This window comes from Ailuropoda melanoleuca, chromosome 2 (assembly GCF_002007445.2).
Source record: "Ailuropoda melanoleuca isolate Jingjing chromosome 2, ASM200744v2, whole genome shotgun sequence".
NCBI lineage: Eukaryota > Metazoa > Chordata > Mammalia > Carnivora > Ursidae > Ailuropoda > Ailuropoda melanoleuca.
The window spans coordinates 134,278,010-134,293,740 of NC_048219.1; the positions used below are offsets into that span (position 1 = coordinate 134,278,010).

The 15,731-nt window shown below is 38.0% G+C and overlaps 1 protein-coding gene across 1 annotated transcript in view; it reads right to left on the reverse strand.

Annotated features, from left to right (window-relative positions):
* Window positions 1-10,796: 10,796 nt before the first annotated feature.
* The window catches only part of SLC38A11 (solute carrier family 38 member 11), a 49,050-nt gene continuing 44,115 nt past the window's right edge, over window positions 10,797-15,731 (reverse strand). The window contains 2 exon segments of the mRNA XM_034642192.1: window positions 10,797-11,216; window positions 14,233-14,273. Of these exon segments, the coding sequence (XP_034498083.1) occupies window positions 10,923-11,216; window positions 14,233-14,273 (335 nt within the window). The 3' untranslated portion in view covers window positions 10,797-10,922.

Sequence of the window (15,731 nt, forward strand, 5' to 3'; positions counted from 1 at the left end):
GTGTTAACCAACCAGGCAGTACTTTGAATCCTGTTGTTTAGAGTTTTTATGGAAGTTTTATTACTTAGGAATAATGGATTAAATAATTGGCCATTGGTAATTAAGTCCATCCTTTCTCCCTCCCCAGAAGTTGAAGGTAGGGATGATAGCTCAACCTTCTACTCATGTCTTAGTCTTTTTGGTGAACAACCCCCTACCTGAAGCTATCTAAGGGCCCCTAGCCACCAGACATCTCATTAGCATACAAAAAGAGACTCTATTCACAGTAGAAATTCCAAGGGTCTAAGAGCTCTTGTGTCAGGAATCTGGGTCAAAGACCAAGTATTAGAACAGAAGATGCTCGGGGCGCCTGGGTGGCACAGCGGTTAAGCGTCTGCCTTCGGCTCAGGGCGTGATCCCGGCGTTGCGGGATCGAGCCCCATCAGGCTCTTCTGCTGTGAGCCTGCTTCTTCCTCTCCCACTCCCTCTGCTTGTGTTCCCTCTCTCGCTGGCTGTCTCTATCTCTGTCAAAAAAAAAAAAAAAAAAAAAAAACAGAAGATGCTCCTAGCATCTGTATCACTTAAAAAATAGTATGAGGGCTTTAGGAGCTCTGTGTCAGGAATTGGAGGCAGAGACCAAACATATATTTCTTATTATGTTGTAATAGTGTTATCCCAATTTTGGACAAAATCTACACAGAAAAATGACAAAAAGGAAATAAACCAAAATATTAACCATAATCGCAAAATATTAGGAAAACCAAAATATTTTTATTTACAATGTGCACTTTATTATTTTATAATAAAAGTACTTTAAAAGGCATGAGTAAATTATAATTAATTCAGATCTAGAAGATTATTTATGTAAAGTATTATCTTCTCTTGACTAAAGGATGACTTTTATGAAAACAATTGAAAAATCTTAAAAACAATATATTTGGCTTTATAAAATTAAAAACTTGTTAGGTAAAATGATGATTAACAAAATTAAAAGGTAAATGCCAATTTTTAAAAATTATATCATGCATTATTCATAAAGGCATGATATCATTTCATCCAAAAAAAAACAAAAGACACAATGAGAGAAAATGAGTAAATGTAATATATACGTAGTAATTCACATTATCAATAAACATATGAAAAAACTCTCATAGAAACCTAATATATAATGATTTCTTCATTTTAAGGATCACAAAAGTGAGGATCAAAAAGGTTAAATCACTTGCTTACATGAATAAGGACAAAGTTGAGATTCACTCTTCTAACTTTGGACTCAGACCTCATGACCTTTCACACATGACTGAGGAAATTTGAGTCGCTGTCACCTAGATAGGAACTTTTTAGTGGCTCCCCGTCATAGTCAAGAGTTCTTGAAGTTAGAATGAGGAATGTTCTCCATTCTCTGAATACCACACCCTAACTAAATTTAAATTACATTATATTATTCAGTTATTTTTTGCTTCAAAATAGAGCACATTTTTCTGTTAAGCTTTTAATGTTAACAAAGTAATAACATGTTCATCTTTATTAAAGAAAAATGTATTTTAAGCAGTTCTTCAACTGGAGAGCATGTCTTATGATAGTGAATATTTTGTTTAATCAACTGCTTAATCTAGAAACAACATAGAGTATTTTTGGTGACTTTCATACATTTACCTATTAAGTTATCCTCTCCATTCATTATACCAAATATAAATGCTGTGATCAGGCTTTACATATTCAATGCAGTGATAATCCTCTCCACTCCCCAGATATGATCATAAATTCAAAGCACATTCCCATGCTAAAAACTTTCTGACTTATTCATTAAGGCTTTTTACATGCAAACTAGAAGTCAACAGGCTGTCTTAAAATTTTTCATTTGTAGCATTGTTAAAAAGAAATTGCCATTTTGATCTAAAGAAAAGGTAAGACTAGTTTTTTAAATTTTAGACAATGTTGGGGGGAAAAAACCTCATTTTTGATTGCATGATTGCTCTGGAAAAAAACACAATAAACAGGAATGGGTTTCAGTGTTATAGCTGTAGGTCAATTATTTGCAATCATTTTCCCTCCCCAAATCCCCAGAAATATGTTATCACAATTCTCATCAGTAACAGAAACACTAGTGTGGGCATAATAGACTCTCCAGGAGGTGCTTTTACTTTAACCAATTTTCCTAGCTGATTCTGATAAGCCCCCCTCCCAAAAGACAAGGCCCTGTACGCTAGTGCTTTTCCAACTTGGACAGAAACAATCTTGGGCTGTTACAGAGCAGATTCTGGTTCAGTACGTTTGAAGTGGAGCCTGAAATTCTGCATTTCTAAAGAGCTCCCAGGCAGTGCCAGTGCTGGTGATCCACAAACCATTCTTTTCAGCATAAGGCAGTAAAACTACCTCCCAGCTTTTAATTACCAGTAGATGCCGCACATCTGTGAATCCAACTATGGATTTGATGCACTTGTCTTTATCTTGTCTGTGATTGGGTTCTATTCTGCTTTTATGGAATTTCCTCCAATCAAAGGGGGCAATTAAAAGAATTTATGGATATGTTTGCCATAATTATTAAACTCTTTGTTTAGTGTTTCCTGCAAATATCTTTCTCATATGTAGAAAATCAGGAGTGATGACAAGAAGGAAGAGAATGAGAACTGCTTTTGCATGCTGGTCAGCAGTGGCAGCAATAATTTCTGCATGGACCTAGTGGTAGAATAATTGAGGCTGTTGAAGGATTGCTCTAATGCCCTGTGAGCTCCCATCCTTCAGTGGGACCTGATCCCTAGAAATGTCATGCTGTGGTGCTGCTCCATATTGGCTTTACTCTCTCCAGGTTGTCCTCCTTTCCGTTTCCTAACCTCCCTTCAAAACCAGCTATGTGGTTCAATTCATAAATTTTTTTGAACAATTATTTTGTACAAGGTGGTCTAAGCATTGAAAAGGAATGAAAAGATTGCTGCTCCTGAGCTGTTCCATATTTATTTAGAAAAAAATGAAAAGACATGCACAAATAATGAGGCAGTTGCAGAACAGCTCTGTATTTTATTTCATCAGAGGACACAGGCAGTAACTAGAAGCTCAGCATTAGGGGAGACCTTAAAGATCACGTTCGGTTTTTATTCAGCAATAAACTGCCCCTACCACATTGTGGGCAACTGTTTTTCCAACCTGTAAGTTGTTCTAGGCACAAAAGGCTCACTGAGTTCCAGGGCAGCCCATGCCAACAATGTCTAATTGTTATAAAGTTCTTATTTACACTGGATTGTTCCTTCTGTTAACCACCAGATTATACCCATAGTCTTGCAGAAGAAGAAAAGCTATGGTCTGCTGAAGAAGGCTGGGAAGACCTTTTAGAGGAGGAGACATTTGGGCAAAATCTGAAGTTCTGCTGGAATTTAGGGAGGTGGAGAGGAGTGGGGAAGGCAGCATTCTCATGAGCCACCCTTAGAGCTTAGAATTTAGAGCTACTCTTCTCATTGTTAAACTGGATCTTCTAATTTATACCCTAGTGTTAAGAGGTGTCTGTGTTCTATATACTGAAAGGCAATCAACAATATGTCAGATACCTCGGTATCATTCCATAGAAGATATTTGAGAAAATGAATAGAGAAACTTTTCAGATTTTCCTTACTTATAAAGCAGAGGATTATCCCACCCACTACTGCTGGGCCTGCTCTAATGTAATTCTGAAAGGCCAGATTTATCCAGAGTGCAAAGGAAGTGGGCAGACACACAGCTGTTGTTTGGAGAATAGTACTGGTGTTGAAGTGAAAAATTACAATGGCTGAAGACACAAAGTAGAGGCCTTCAGGGGAAACAGCTTTAAGCAATGTGGCTTGGCTGTGTTGGGAAACCACAGTGGTCACCCTTGTGTTACCCATTCAGATGGAACAGCTCCTAGTTAAAGCCAGGAGCCCACATTTTAATTTTATGAGAGGCAGATGTCTTCTGGGCTTCTCTTTTTATGGAGAGCAAAGTCACCAGAAAAGCAATTCAGAATATAAATCACAGGGTACATATATGTAAGGAAATGGAAAAATATAGGTGTGTTGACAGTCTCCATCTGGATGCTTCTTAGGAAGAGAATGGCAGTTGTGTCGGGAAAATATAATCATGAAGTGTAGGATAAAGTGGGAGAGAGGTCTTCTAGAGGCCTGAAGCTGCTGGGACCTCAGTGAGGAAGTCTGAGTTCCCTCAGTTGCTTGTTCATCTGGAGAAGGAGATGGAAATTGAGAGGAGTAAATGAGGCACTTAGTGAAGCCTAAAGATTGGTCAAAGGCCATGCTCCAGGATGTGGCCCTTCCTTGTAACCACTCTAAATCTTCAAAAGATGTAACAACAATAAACACTTTACACAATGCATGATGTGAGTGGGTTTTTATGGAAACTGATGAAGGGATTGTGTTTTGCATCTACAGTATCATGAAATTTTACAGATAAAGAGCAAAAGGACACTGATTTATGGTGGCATAGAGAAGCATGAGAAAGTAGGCCAGAAGAATTTGCTGAAATTATGGAGTAGGCTTCTGAATACAGAATGGGGTTTAAGATCAAGTTTAACCAGATCACTTGGAGGCAAGGAATTATCAGGTGCCATTTAGGTTACACATAGAAAAGCATTTATTCCAAGGAAATTTTCCACCTGAAGACAATATTTTTAGTTTCTTTTTTTTTTTTTTAAAGATTTTATTTATTTATTTGACAGAGATAGAGACAGCCAGCAAGAGAGGGAACACAAGCAGGGGGAGTGGGAGAGGAAGAAGCAGGCTCACAGCAGAGGAGCCTGACGTGGGGCTCGATCCCATAACACCGGGATCACGCCCTGAGCCGGAAGGCAGACGCTTAACCGCTGTGCCACCCAGGCGCCCCAATATTTTTAGTTTCTTATTCTCTCATTTAAAATGTCTACTTTGAAAGGTCTGATTGTGTTCTAGAATAGGGAGCCCCTCCCACTGTGTTTATACAGTCAAGCAGCCCCTTCTATAAAACCCAGGGTTTCCTAAGCCCTGTTTTTCCAAATGTTTAAAGTTAATTTCCTTCCCTTGTCTGTTCTTACAGATTTTTAAATAAATCTAAGTTCATTTTGAAATGCTGTGAGACAGAGCACATAAAACCCAAGGTCATTTTACTCAACTTCCAGCTTATCTACATTTTGTACATGGAGGAACAATAGTTAAAAGTTGTAACTTAGAAAATTCTTTTTAAGACTCTACAAGAATGCAAACTTGTGCAAGAGAAGTCAGAAGTCACCCAAATGGTGACTTTTCTTTGTGGATGTTTTACTATTTTCTCTCTCAGAACATAAAGATTAAAGAACAATGTTGTTTTGCAACGGGACCTGACTCTAAGAAGCCTGGGCTGTATTTGTTTTTCTGGAACCGGCCTTGTCCTCTGGCATAACGAAATTTAAAAATGATAAATACATAGCTGCCACTGTATCTTGGATATAAACATTTTCAAAGCCTTTCAAACTTAAAACTGCAAACTGATATGTTGCCTGAAGTGTTGTTCTTAAATTTTGCCTGTGCGTTCCTAAATCACTTCTTCTCTGTGCTCTATAAAATTACTGAGCTGTCCGCTGAGATTAGGCAAGGTGATAATTGTACCTAAATCATAAACACATTTGGTTTAAAGTTTTGGCACTTCATTTTTTAAGGAATAATCTTAAATAAAGGGGTTAATGTGAGTTTTCTTGGTGGGTTATAAATTTGAATTATATATGTATAAATATATATATATATTAGATAAAGTCAAGTCATTCAATGTTTTATACACTGGCAAAAAAGAAAACTAACCATGACATGGTCTTAGGTTTCAAGGAGCTTATAATTAAGAAAGATACAAGCAAATGTTTATTTAGCAGTCAAAACAAGTGAAAAGATATGTGCTGATTGGTATTTACTCGAAGAGTCCTTTTAAGAATATCCCAATTTCTCTGAAGTTTCAATGCACAATAAACCAAAATAAGAAACCCAACTTAATCATCTAAACCAGCTTGTTGGATGATTGACTACATCACATTGAAATGCAATTATACTTTATAACGACAATCATTATAGCTGAAAAAAATCCAATAAAATAATGTGTATGGTACTGGTACAATTAACCATTTTCCCTTTTACACCATCAATCTCCCTTCAAATTCTTAAGTGTTTACTACAAGGCTCCTTGCCATGAGATTTGAATAAAAAGGAGCTTTAAAGCACACTGTTGGTCCTCAAGGAACTTTGGGTAGACAGACAGGATTTCTTCGTGTAACATAACTAAAAGAATTACAGAATTCCAAAAGAGGAACAACTGACTTGCAGCTCGAATTGTTAGGTATCGCACAGGGAGAAGATTGAAGAACTGACAGAATTTTGATGGGAGGGAGGGGTTGGATAAGCAAATGAGAGAATGCTAAGAATTTAGGGGCAAAGGCAAAGGCGGCACAGAGCAGGGTCAGTGTAAAGGAATGCTTTAGTTAGGCTACAGATCCCATTCCCGGAGTCACAGGAGATAAGGCCAGAATGCCATGTTGAGGCCATATTATGAAAGTTTTGAATACAGGCTGGAGTTTGGAGTTTGTACTTTATTTTATAAGCATAAGAGTTTCATGGAGAGCTTTTGAACAAACAAGTGGTATTATCTATCAAACATCAGGTTAATAATGTCAGTTTAATAAGCTGATTCACAGAGTGATGCACAAACACATACATTGAAGGAAGAAGAGACTAGAGGCAGAGTACTTAGGTAAGAGGTTGTGACATCAGTCTAGGTGTGAGTTGGTAAGGACCAGAAACAGGTGGAAGTTAGAGGACACACTCAATCTGGTTGTGAGTGTGTGTGTGTGTGTGTTTTAAAGGCACTTAGCATATTATTATAAATGAATAATATAATAAAAACTCCAAAGCTAAATTTATTGATAATCTTCACTGTGGTTGAGCAAACATTAGTGAAATGATTATTAAAGTGTCCTATACATGACTGCTACAGGAATTCTTTATCTGCATGATGTTATTATGAATCCAGCCCAGTGATACTTATGTTCCCTTTGTAATTTCCAAGTAAGACTTTCCATTGAGAGTTTAGTCCTAGGAAAACTTGGTGTACTTTTGAGGAACTGGGATATTTCCTTCCTTCTTTTCCTCCTATGAAGCTCAGGCTATCTTCCCCGAATGCCTGTAGGTTCCAAACCAGGCTTTCAGCTTAACCACTGGAGCTGTGTTGACTTTAGACTGTAATCTCTGTTTTCTTCTTTGTTGTTAACTCTCCTCCCCTCCCTTGCCATTACTCTTCACTAATCTTACAGTCTTGGTTTCTTCTCTTCACTCAGTAAGCTTCTGCAAATGATTTTTCAAAGAGACTGAGGATAAGAACATTTAATATGTGCCAGTAGCTCTCCCTCCTCTGTGCCTAATTTCGGTCTTCTCCCTGAGCTCCAGCACAGCATTTCTACATCTTGCTTGCATTTTGCCCAGCCTCTAAACAGATGACACCATCTAGCAACTCTCTTATGTCCAACCTTTAAACTTATTCGAATATGATCTTTGAACCAATAGCAGCCGCGCCACCTGAGAACTTTAAAGAAATGCAAATTCTCGGGCCTCACCCCAAAGTACTGAACCGGAAACTCTGGAGGGGGTGCCTAGCAATCTGTGTTTTAACTAGACCTTCAAGGGATTCAGACACATGTTGAAGTTTGAGAACCACTGCTCCAGAGAATGTGCTCTTTCCTCCCTCTTCCAGTCTAGCTGGTCCCTAGCTCATGGTATTTCTCGTCCGTTCTGCATGTTTACTCTATTATCAGGGTAAATTCTTTATATACTTTTCAGAATTATTATACATTCTTAAAGGAGCTTATCTGACTGGTGTAGCTAATTATTACCCCCACCACAGTTAGTAAAAGATTTATGAGTACCCTACCTCGTGGTCACTGGCTAGCCCATGCTTGAGCCACTTTTGGAATACCTTGCAACACCAGGTCTTGTCAGTGGCCAGCTCTCCTAAACAACAACAACAACAACAACAACAACAACAACACCACAAACAAACAAAACACACAGACTAATACTGCTTTCCTGAGAAGATGGCAGAAGATAAACTAGAAAGAGGCCTACTCCTGTCCAATAAGTTAATCTTTAATTAAATTGATCTGTAGAGTATGCATTCAGCAAAGGACTAGTGGGGATTTTCTTAGCTGAATAACCTGGATTTCAGGGTTCTTACAGGAAAGACAAGAGGCAGCAATTACTACTCGACAGCATTGGAAACAATCAGAGGCAAGGAGGTCTACCTTCTCTGATATTCGGAGATGGTTCACATTAGGGTTGAAGTGAAAGAGCCTATCATAAACTGTTATATGAACAAGGATCCAGTTCACAGGTTACACAGGTGTCATCCAGTCTGTACCTTTGATGGAAATGCATTGGTAGATGTTTACATTAGTGCGTAAAGATACTATTTCCTTCCTTTCTTTTTAAAATTAAGAATCATTTTATAAATTCAAATGTCGTGACAACCTCAGAAATTGGTTTTAAATCCTAAAGTTGCTTTGTTAGGGGCAAGAAGTGGCAGGGAGGGAACGAATTTCAGTAGAAATCTCTTATTAAATTGAGGCAGAAAAAAATGGGAGGTGGTTCTTGAAGTTTTGCATGCTGGCAAAATAGACAGACAAGTGATCTTGCAAAATAGATGTGAGTTTCTAAGATTTATTCTATCATAATTTGAAAGATGTTGGTAATTCATGTAAGGCAGTTTTTTTCTAAAGTGGATTAGGAACAATAATAATAAAAAATAAACAAATATTTATTAGGCATTAATGTAATACTCAGTTCCTACCAGGAGTTGTTTTTGTTTTGTTTTTTAACCTACTTGAAGAGTCAAGGTTAATTTAATTTTTGGTGTCTGAAGCAATACCCAAACTACAAGATAATAGATGGTTAAGTGCTAAATTACATTATCCTCGATGTGCTTCTCTTTGTACATTCTTGGAACTCTCATCTCTTGTGATTTTTATCTAATAAACTATGTAGGTCAGTATTTCTCAGTCTTGAATCATGGAGGGATAGACTGCTGCAAAAATTTCTTACATTCCCTCACTATGGAATGAAAGTATTTTTATTACCATTTTACCAAAACATGTGTCAATCTAAAAATAGGCACAAACCACTTAACCTTATGATTCTTAAACATCTATAAAAAGCAAATCTACAAATTAAATACATAAAAGTTATATAGCCAGTAGAATTTAAACTAATTGAGTCACATGGATCATGTTTATTGAAGTAAAAAATCCCACTCCGAGCCTGAGCACGGTTCCACCTAAGGTGCAGCTTTCTGGGCTTTCAACAGGTCTTTCTTACTATAAGTCACATGATGACTCAGCTTTCACCACTTCTTTATTCAAACCACTGTGAAACTATCCTTTATACACTTCCTCTGGGTTTTTTTTTTTCTTTTTCTTTTGCTGTGATTTGTACAAACGCATCATGTGTGTATTAACTCTGCTTGCAATATTTTCTATTTGGCGACAATTAATACAGTGCTATCAATTGTCAACTTGAAATACAAATGAAAAGGTGAGAAAATTGGGGGTGATTTGATGTAGGGTAGCTGTCCAGATGGTCCCAAATTTTCTTGTTATTTTTAAGAGTGTCAGATGTGAAATCCTCATGAAAAGATATTTTAAAAATCCTCATTAAAAACGGAGTGCCGCTGTGGTGGACACAGCTGTGCCTACCAGTTCCCCTATAAGGAAGCATGTGGTGCCCTAGCCACCAGAAGACGGCGTCCAGTTCTCAGTTCCTTTAGGGTTTGTTCAGTTGCAAAGAGCTGCCAAGGGCTCGGCCTCCACAGGTACCCACATTCAAGGACAGATGGAGGCAGTGATAATAAAAGTTGGCTATTTCACCCAAACAGGACAACTCTGATGGGCCACATATGTTCCAGTCTCCCATGGACTTGGCTGAGGCTTTGTTGGCCTGCCTTGCAGTTCCACCTTCCCTCCCGATCCTGCTTTCTGCCTCTCTTCCATTAGTGATGATCCTTAATAAATACCTGCATGCCAAACTCCATCTGCGTGTCTGCTTCTACAGAGTCCAGCCAACCAACAAGCACTCTCGAGAACCTCTCTGAGGGTCCCAGAGGAGTGAGAACCCTTCTTCTGGGGCCCTGATTCTTCTTGCAAGCTTCTTGAGTTCAGCTTCCGATTGTATACTCCCGGCAGTACTTGAAATTCAACAGGTCTAAAGTTGACACATAACTGATCTCTTGGGCTTGTGCCTGAGAACAGCTTGTGGTTTTCCCCCCTGCTTTATAATTTATTTAATGGTACTACCATTGTATTCCCACAGGATCAAAACTTGAGAGGTAATTTTTATTTCTCACACATCTTGCTCTGAACCGTCTATTATTCATGCTTCTTAACATGGGAAGGACTTTACTCACTTCTCCAGGGATTCACTCCCCTCTAAACAAGGGATCTGCTGAAATTGTAATGGAGACTTTCACTTTGCTCTTGGGATATCTATTCCTTTTAATAGTTTTCAGTTTGCCTTCTCTTTGATTCCATAAACTTTAAAAGACAAAAATTTTTTCTCATAAAGGATACATACACAAAATGGCAACCCACAATCACCGACTTATTTTGGAGTGCAGTATGTTGTCTCACCTATTGAATAAAAGAATAATGCTTTGAGAGGATGGCAGCAAGGGCCAAGGGCTTCACTTTTCCTCCTGCAGTTGAGATTAAGGCAGCACAGTCATTAAAACAAAACATTAATTTTGTTTAAAAGAAAGCAATAAAACAAAAAAATGCATTCAATTTTCTTTTCCTCTTTATCTTTTATATTGGACTAAAGAGTAAAGAAAACCAAATCTGATAAATGCCGAAATAATAATTTTATAATATACAGACTAAAACGTGTGTGAATGTGATGTGGTTTAGAAGTCTCTGAAAACATATGTACTTTTGAAAATATGTCAACTCATTGAAAGATACTGCTATTTAAAACCGGAAATCGTGTTGTCAGTTGAAGATGAGAAACTGAGATGTTTGTGAGGGAGAGATTTTCAGGAAAGCAGTAGAACATTTCCTGCCCATGGGTGCAGTCTTGAGGATTTGCGATGGCCATGACGAGTCCAGCAACCATCACCATGACACCGACAGGAAGCATGACACAGGACATAATCTTATCTGAGTGTGTCCTTGGTTCTTCAGATAGTTTCAGATAGCATGCTGATGGAATGATAAAAATCAGTGGAGCAGCACAGAGCACACCCTGCATATTGAAAACAAGAAATAACAATATGTTACCAAAGGGAGCATTCTTTGGACAGTTTTTGAAATACATTTTCAAAATGTACTTGTCTTTGTACATGTTAAAAGTTTAATAGGTTTAGTTGAATCAACCAAGGGAAAGAAGAATAACCCAAGGAAGATTTAGGAATAGGTTTTCCTCTTTCTGATGATATATTTACAAAGGAGAACAATAAAATAATAGTGTATCAGACAAGAAAAAATGATCAGAAAATAATAATTTAGAAAATAAAGCAGAAGGGAAGACCAACTTCTGGCAAACTCTTGAAATGTCCCATATTTTCAGCATATCACATTTTCTTATATTCTTATTTCAAATTGCTGAGTAACTACTACGCTGTTCAAATGTGACCAGTCTATTTGTCATTTATGTACAAGAGGGGACTGACTACTGGGAGGTGTGCAGGGGATATTATCTTTCCTCTTTCTTGAGTTGGTGTGAAAGTAGGTGTCCCTCTGTAAGAGAAAAGAAAACTATCACCCCGTGGGCACTTAACATGAAATAGCATTTCTAAAATCTCTTTCAAGTAAAACTAAGCGTGTTAATTACCCTAGAAAATTGACAGCAGAACTAAATGACTATGACTCATTCACCCTCCCCTACATTAGCTTATGGATAAGTCCCACCTGAGGGGGCATGTCAGATTGAAAATTATTGGAAGTAGAGTTGTCTATTATAAAAATACCAAGATGGATTCCTGGTGGCTCAGTCAGTTAAGCCTCCAGTCTTGATTTCAGCTCAGGTTGTGATCTCACGGTTGTGAGATGGAGCCCCATGTCAGTCTTTGCACTCAGTGGGGAATCTGCTTGAGATTCTCTCTCCCTCTCTCTCTGCCCCTCCCCCCACTCACACCATATTGTGCATGTGTGCTCTCTCTCTCAAATAAATAAATAAATCTTAAAAAAGTAAAAAAAAAATACCAAGAGTTAGTGACTTCAAAGAAAAGATACTTTCCCTTTGAGGAGGCTAAATTTGCACTAGACACTTTGCAAATGAAATAATGTTAAAATTTAATGCATTTTAGGCAAAATTTAATGCATTTTAGTTTTAAAATTATATTAAACATTAATTATATATTAAAACATATAACATACTATTAAAATATATTAGGTATAATTGTATAACAAATGCCATTCTTTTAAGCCATAAAACACAAGTTTTTAAAAATAGACAATAGCAAATGTGATATTGGTTTAAAATTAAAAGCAAGCTTTCCATAAAATGCATGTTTTGCTATATTCGAAAAAGTTATTATGGAAAAATGTAAATATATAGAAAAGTAAAAATAATAGTATAATGAAACTCTATACACCTATCACCTAAGGTTTAAAATCTTTTTGACACATTATTTGGTAGATTTCCGCAGGGAAAAATCACAGAAAACTGATTTTGAAGCTGGATGATGTAAAAAACCGATTATACCTTAAAACAATTTTAAAAGAAATATTTTCTCAATATCATCATTTACTAAAAGTACTGTTATACTCAGTACCATCCTCATACCAGAACTATTACAACTATGATTCCAAAAACATAACTTTTTTAGCTTTTACAAAAATAGAAGAAGTCCAGAGAAATGGCAGTTGATTGGAATACGTTATGAAATGACTGTTGAGACACTATCTAAAAATTGGGGAAGAATAAGAGGGACCACACTTCATGGAAAATGTCTACAGCCAGAGATATAAAATGAGAAAAGAGGTGCCAAACTGTATTCTAATTTAAATACATGGAAAATGTAATTCTGCCATTCATAGTACTTGCATACAAATGAATACCTACAAAGGTAGACAGATATAAAGAATTAGTTTTCATATGGCAAGAATTGAATGAATTATGGACTCCCTAAGCTGTCTCGAAACACTTGAAACTGACAATGTTCTTTTAAGAAAAATACTGTAGAACTCCATCTGTGTTTATAATAATTATTATCCTTTGCTTTCTTTGAAAAGATTTTGAAAACAATGAAAAAATAATTAAGATATAAATATGTGTATGTGGGTGTGGGGGGTGTGTATATGTATAGGGCCCCTTCTCTTTACAAGAACAAACATGTGAAGCTAATTCATTTGGAACTTCAGAGTGTTGAAAGTGCTATCAGGATGAAAAACGCCACCAGCTGCTGCTAAGAAGCTGTCATCAGTCAGCATTTTGGGACACTTCCAAACCTAACTTGCTGGGCAGTCCAAAGCAATGGGTGTTCTGTTTATGCTATAATTCTTAAGAGTTAAGAAAGTAGCAATTAGTGGGAAAACTCTATAGCTGATGTTTGTACTGGAAGAAGTCCAGTTGAGTATCTTGTCTAGATAGCAGTTACTTTCTTAATATTTGAAAGCTCAGTCTTGCTAGAGGTTGTTGTTAGGACCCGAGATCATCAGTAGAATGATACAGCAGTTCCATCTGTTCTTTTTCCTGTAAATTCATCCTGTTTATTTGATCTACTTAATATAGACTTGTGTGAGAAAACACCACTGGCTTTGGAACAGTTTTTGGAATTGCTTGACGGAATGTAAATATCATAAGTTTTCATTAAAGGGACAATAAAATATAGCCTGATTTTAAAGGCAGGGCAGCACTGTCTTTTTGATAATAACACTATTGATGCCAGGGCATTCTGCAGTTGCTATAAGGAATTACCAGAAGGTGTTGAAGATTTTTACTGGCAAAACAAATTGGGGACTTATCTGAATTCTCCTACCAGAATAGAAACCTCTCAAAGGATACAAGGAAGCTAAAAACTCAACAAAAGAATGCTTATACCTCTTCTAAGTTTCTACTTTGTAATCAATTTGGATTCATGAAATGTATTCCTATACCTTAAAGAGAAACTCTGGCTAACTCAGGAGGTCTTTGGCAGCTTGGACTATGCCTTGCTCACCCTGATGACTATATCTCTCTATGTGGGCTTGCGATGGGTAATTGGCTTGCTTGCTTCCTTCTACTTTAAGCTGTGCACAGTGTTTGTTGGGCAGGTTACTCTGGCCACAGGCCCCAACTGCTTCATCTTTTCTCTTTGTACTGTGAGTAAAAAACCCATAGGGCCCAATTACTGTAGATGCCTTTTTTCTCTAATAGCAGCACCAGTGCCCAGATCCTGAATTCTTAATACCAAGAATGGAGCTTCTGTTTATTTTATTTGCTTCTAAAATGAATCCTTTAAAATTGAGGGTGCATTTCCTTTGGAAAATATGTCATTGTGTACTGCTATGAAAACAATGAAATAAAAAGGAAACTAAGCTCTAAATGAGGTTTTGCTTTTTATTAAGTAACTAATATAACTCCAAATAATTTATCCTGCATTATTCTAGTCGTAGTAAGTAACAGCATTTCCCTAACTTTGCAAATTGAAGGTCTGATTCTATTATACATCTCATTAGTGAAGATCATTATTCTACTTAGTGGTGATTCAGACACCACAGTAGAATTCTTAGAGTACAACAATTGTTAACTAAGATAAAAGCTATTAGCTAAAAATTAATTTAGATGAAGAACTTTCAGTTCCATGTTATTTCATCTCCTGGCATTGATTAAATCATTATTAAATTCTAACCATATATATTACAGATTACTCTTAACCTCACTTGTAGGTAAATTTAATGCACAGGTTTTTAACTTAAAAATTGGATAGAGAGAGAGGAGGGAGTTAAGATGGCGGAGGAGTAGGGGACCCCTTTTTCAGCCGGTCCCCTGAGTTGAGTTGGATAGATACCAGACCAGCCTGAACATCCACGGAATCAGCCTGAGACACAGGAAGATACATCTGGATCTCTACAAATGAACATCTCCAGCACTGAGTATTGAGGTACAAAGCAGGGAGCCGTGAAACCACGCACAGATATCGGGTGCCGAGAAGCGGTAGCCACCTACACGGGGGGAGCGGGCTGACTCGCAGACTGGCACCCGCAAGAGAGCAGNGGACTGGCACCTGCAAGAGAGCACACTGAGACTGTGAGCTGGGGAACACGCGCCCACAGACGAAACGGAGCTCCGGAGTGCTCACCGGAACCAGACTGAGACCGGGAGCTCCGGGAGCGCGCGGGGGCGGCTGGCGGCTGGCAGCTGGTGGCGTTAGAAACACAAAGGACAGAGATGCGCTGGCCCTGGAAATGAGGGCTGGGATGCCGGGTGTGGGACCCACATCCCGGAACGCTTGAGCAGCACCAACAGAAACAGAGTTAAAGTGGCCAGAACATCAGTGGAGAATGGTCCACAATCCCTCTGTTCTGAGACAGGCTGAGATTCAGCAACTGCTGCTCTGACTCTCAGAAGAGGCACAGCAAACCGCCAGGGAAAGCCGCCAGAGACAAAAGCCTGGAAATACCAGCTCACAGTGTACCCATCCCTATCCCCCCTCTCAGAGGACACGGAGACTCTACCCAGACAGGGTTGCCTGAGTATCGGCACGGCAGGCCCCTCCCCAAGAAGGCAGGCTGAAAAATCAAGAAGCCCACATCCCTAAGATCCCTATAAAACAAG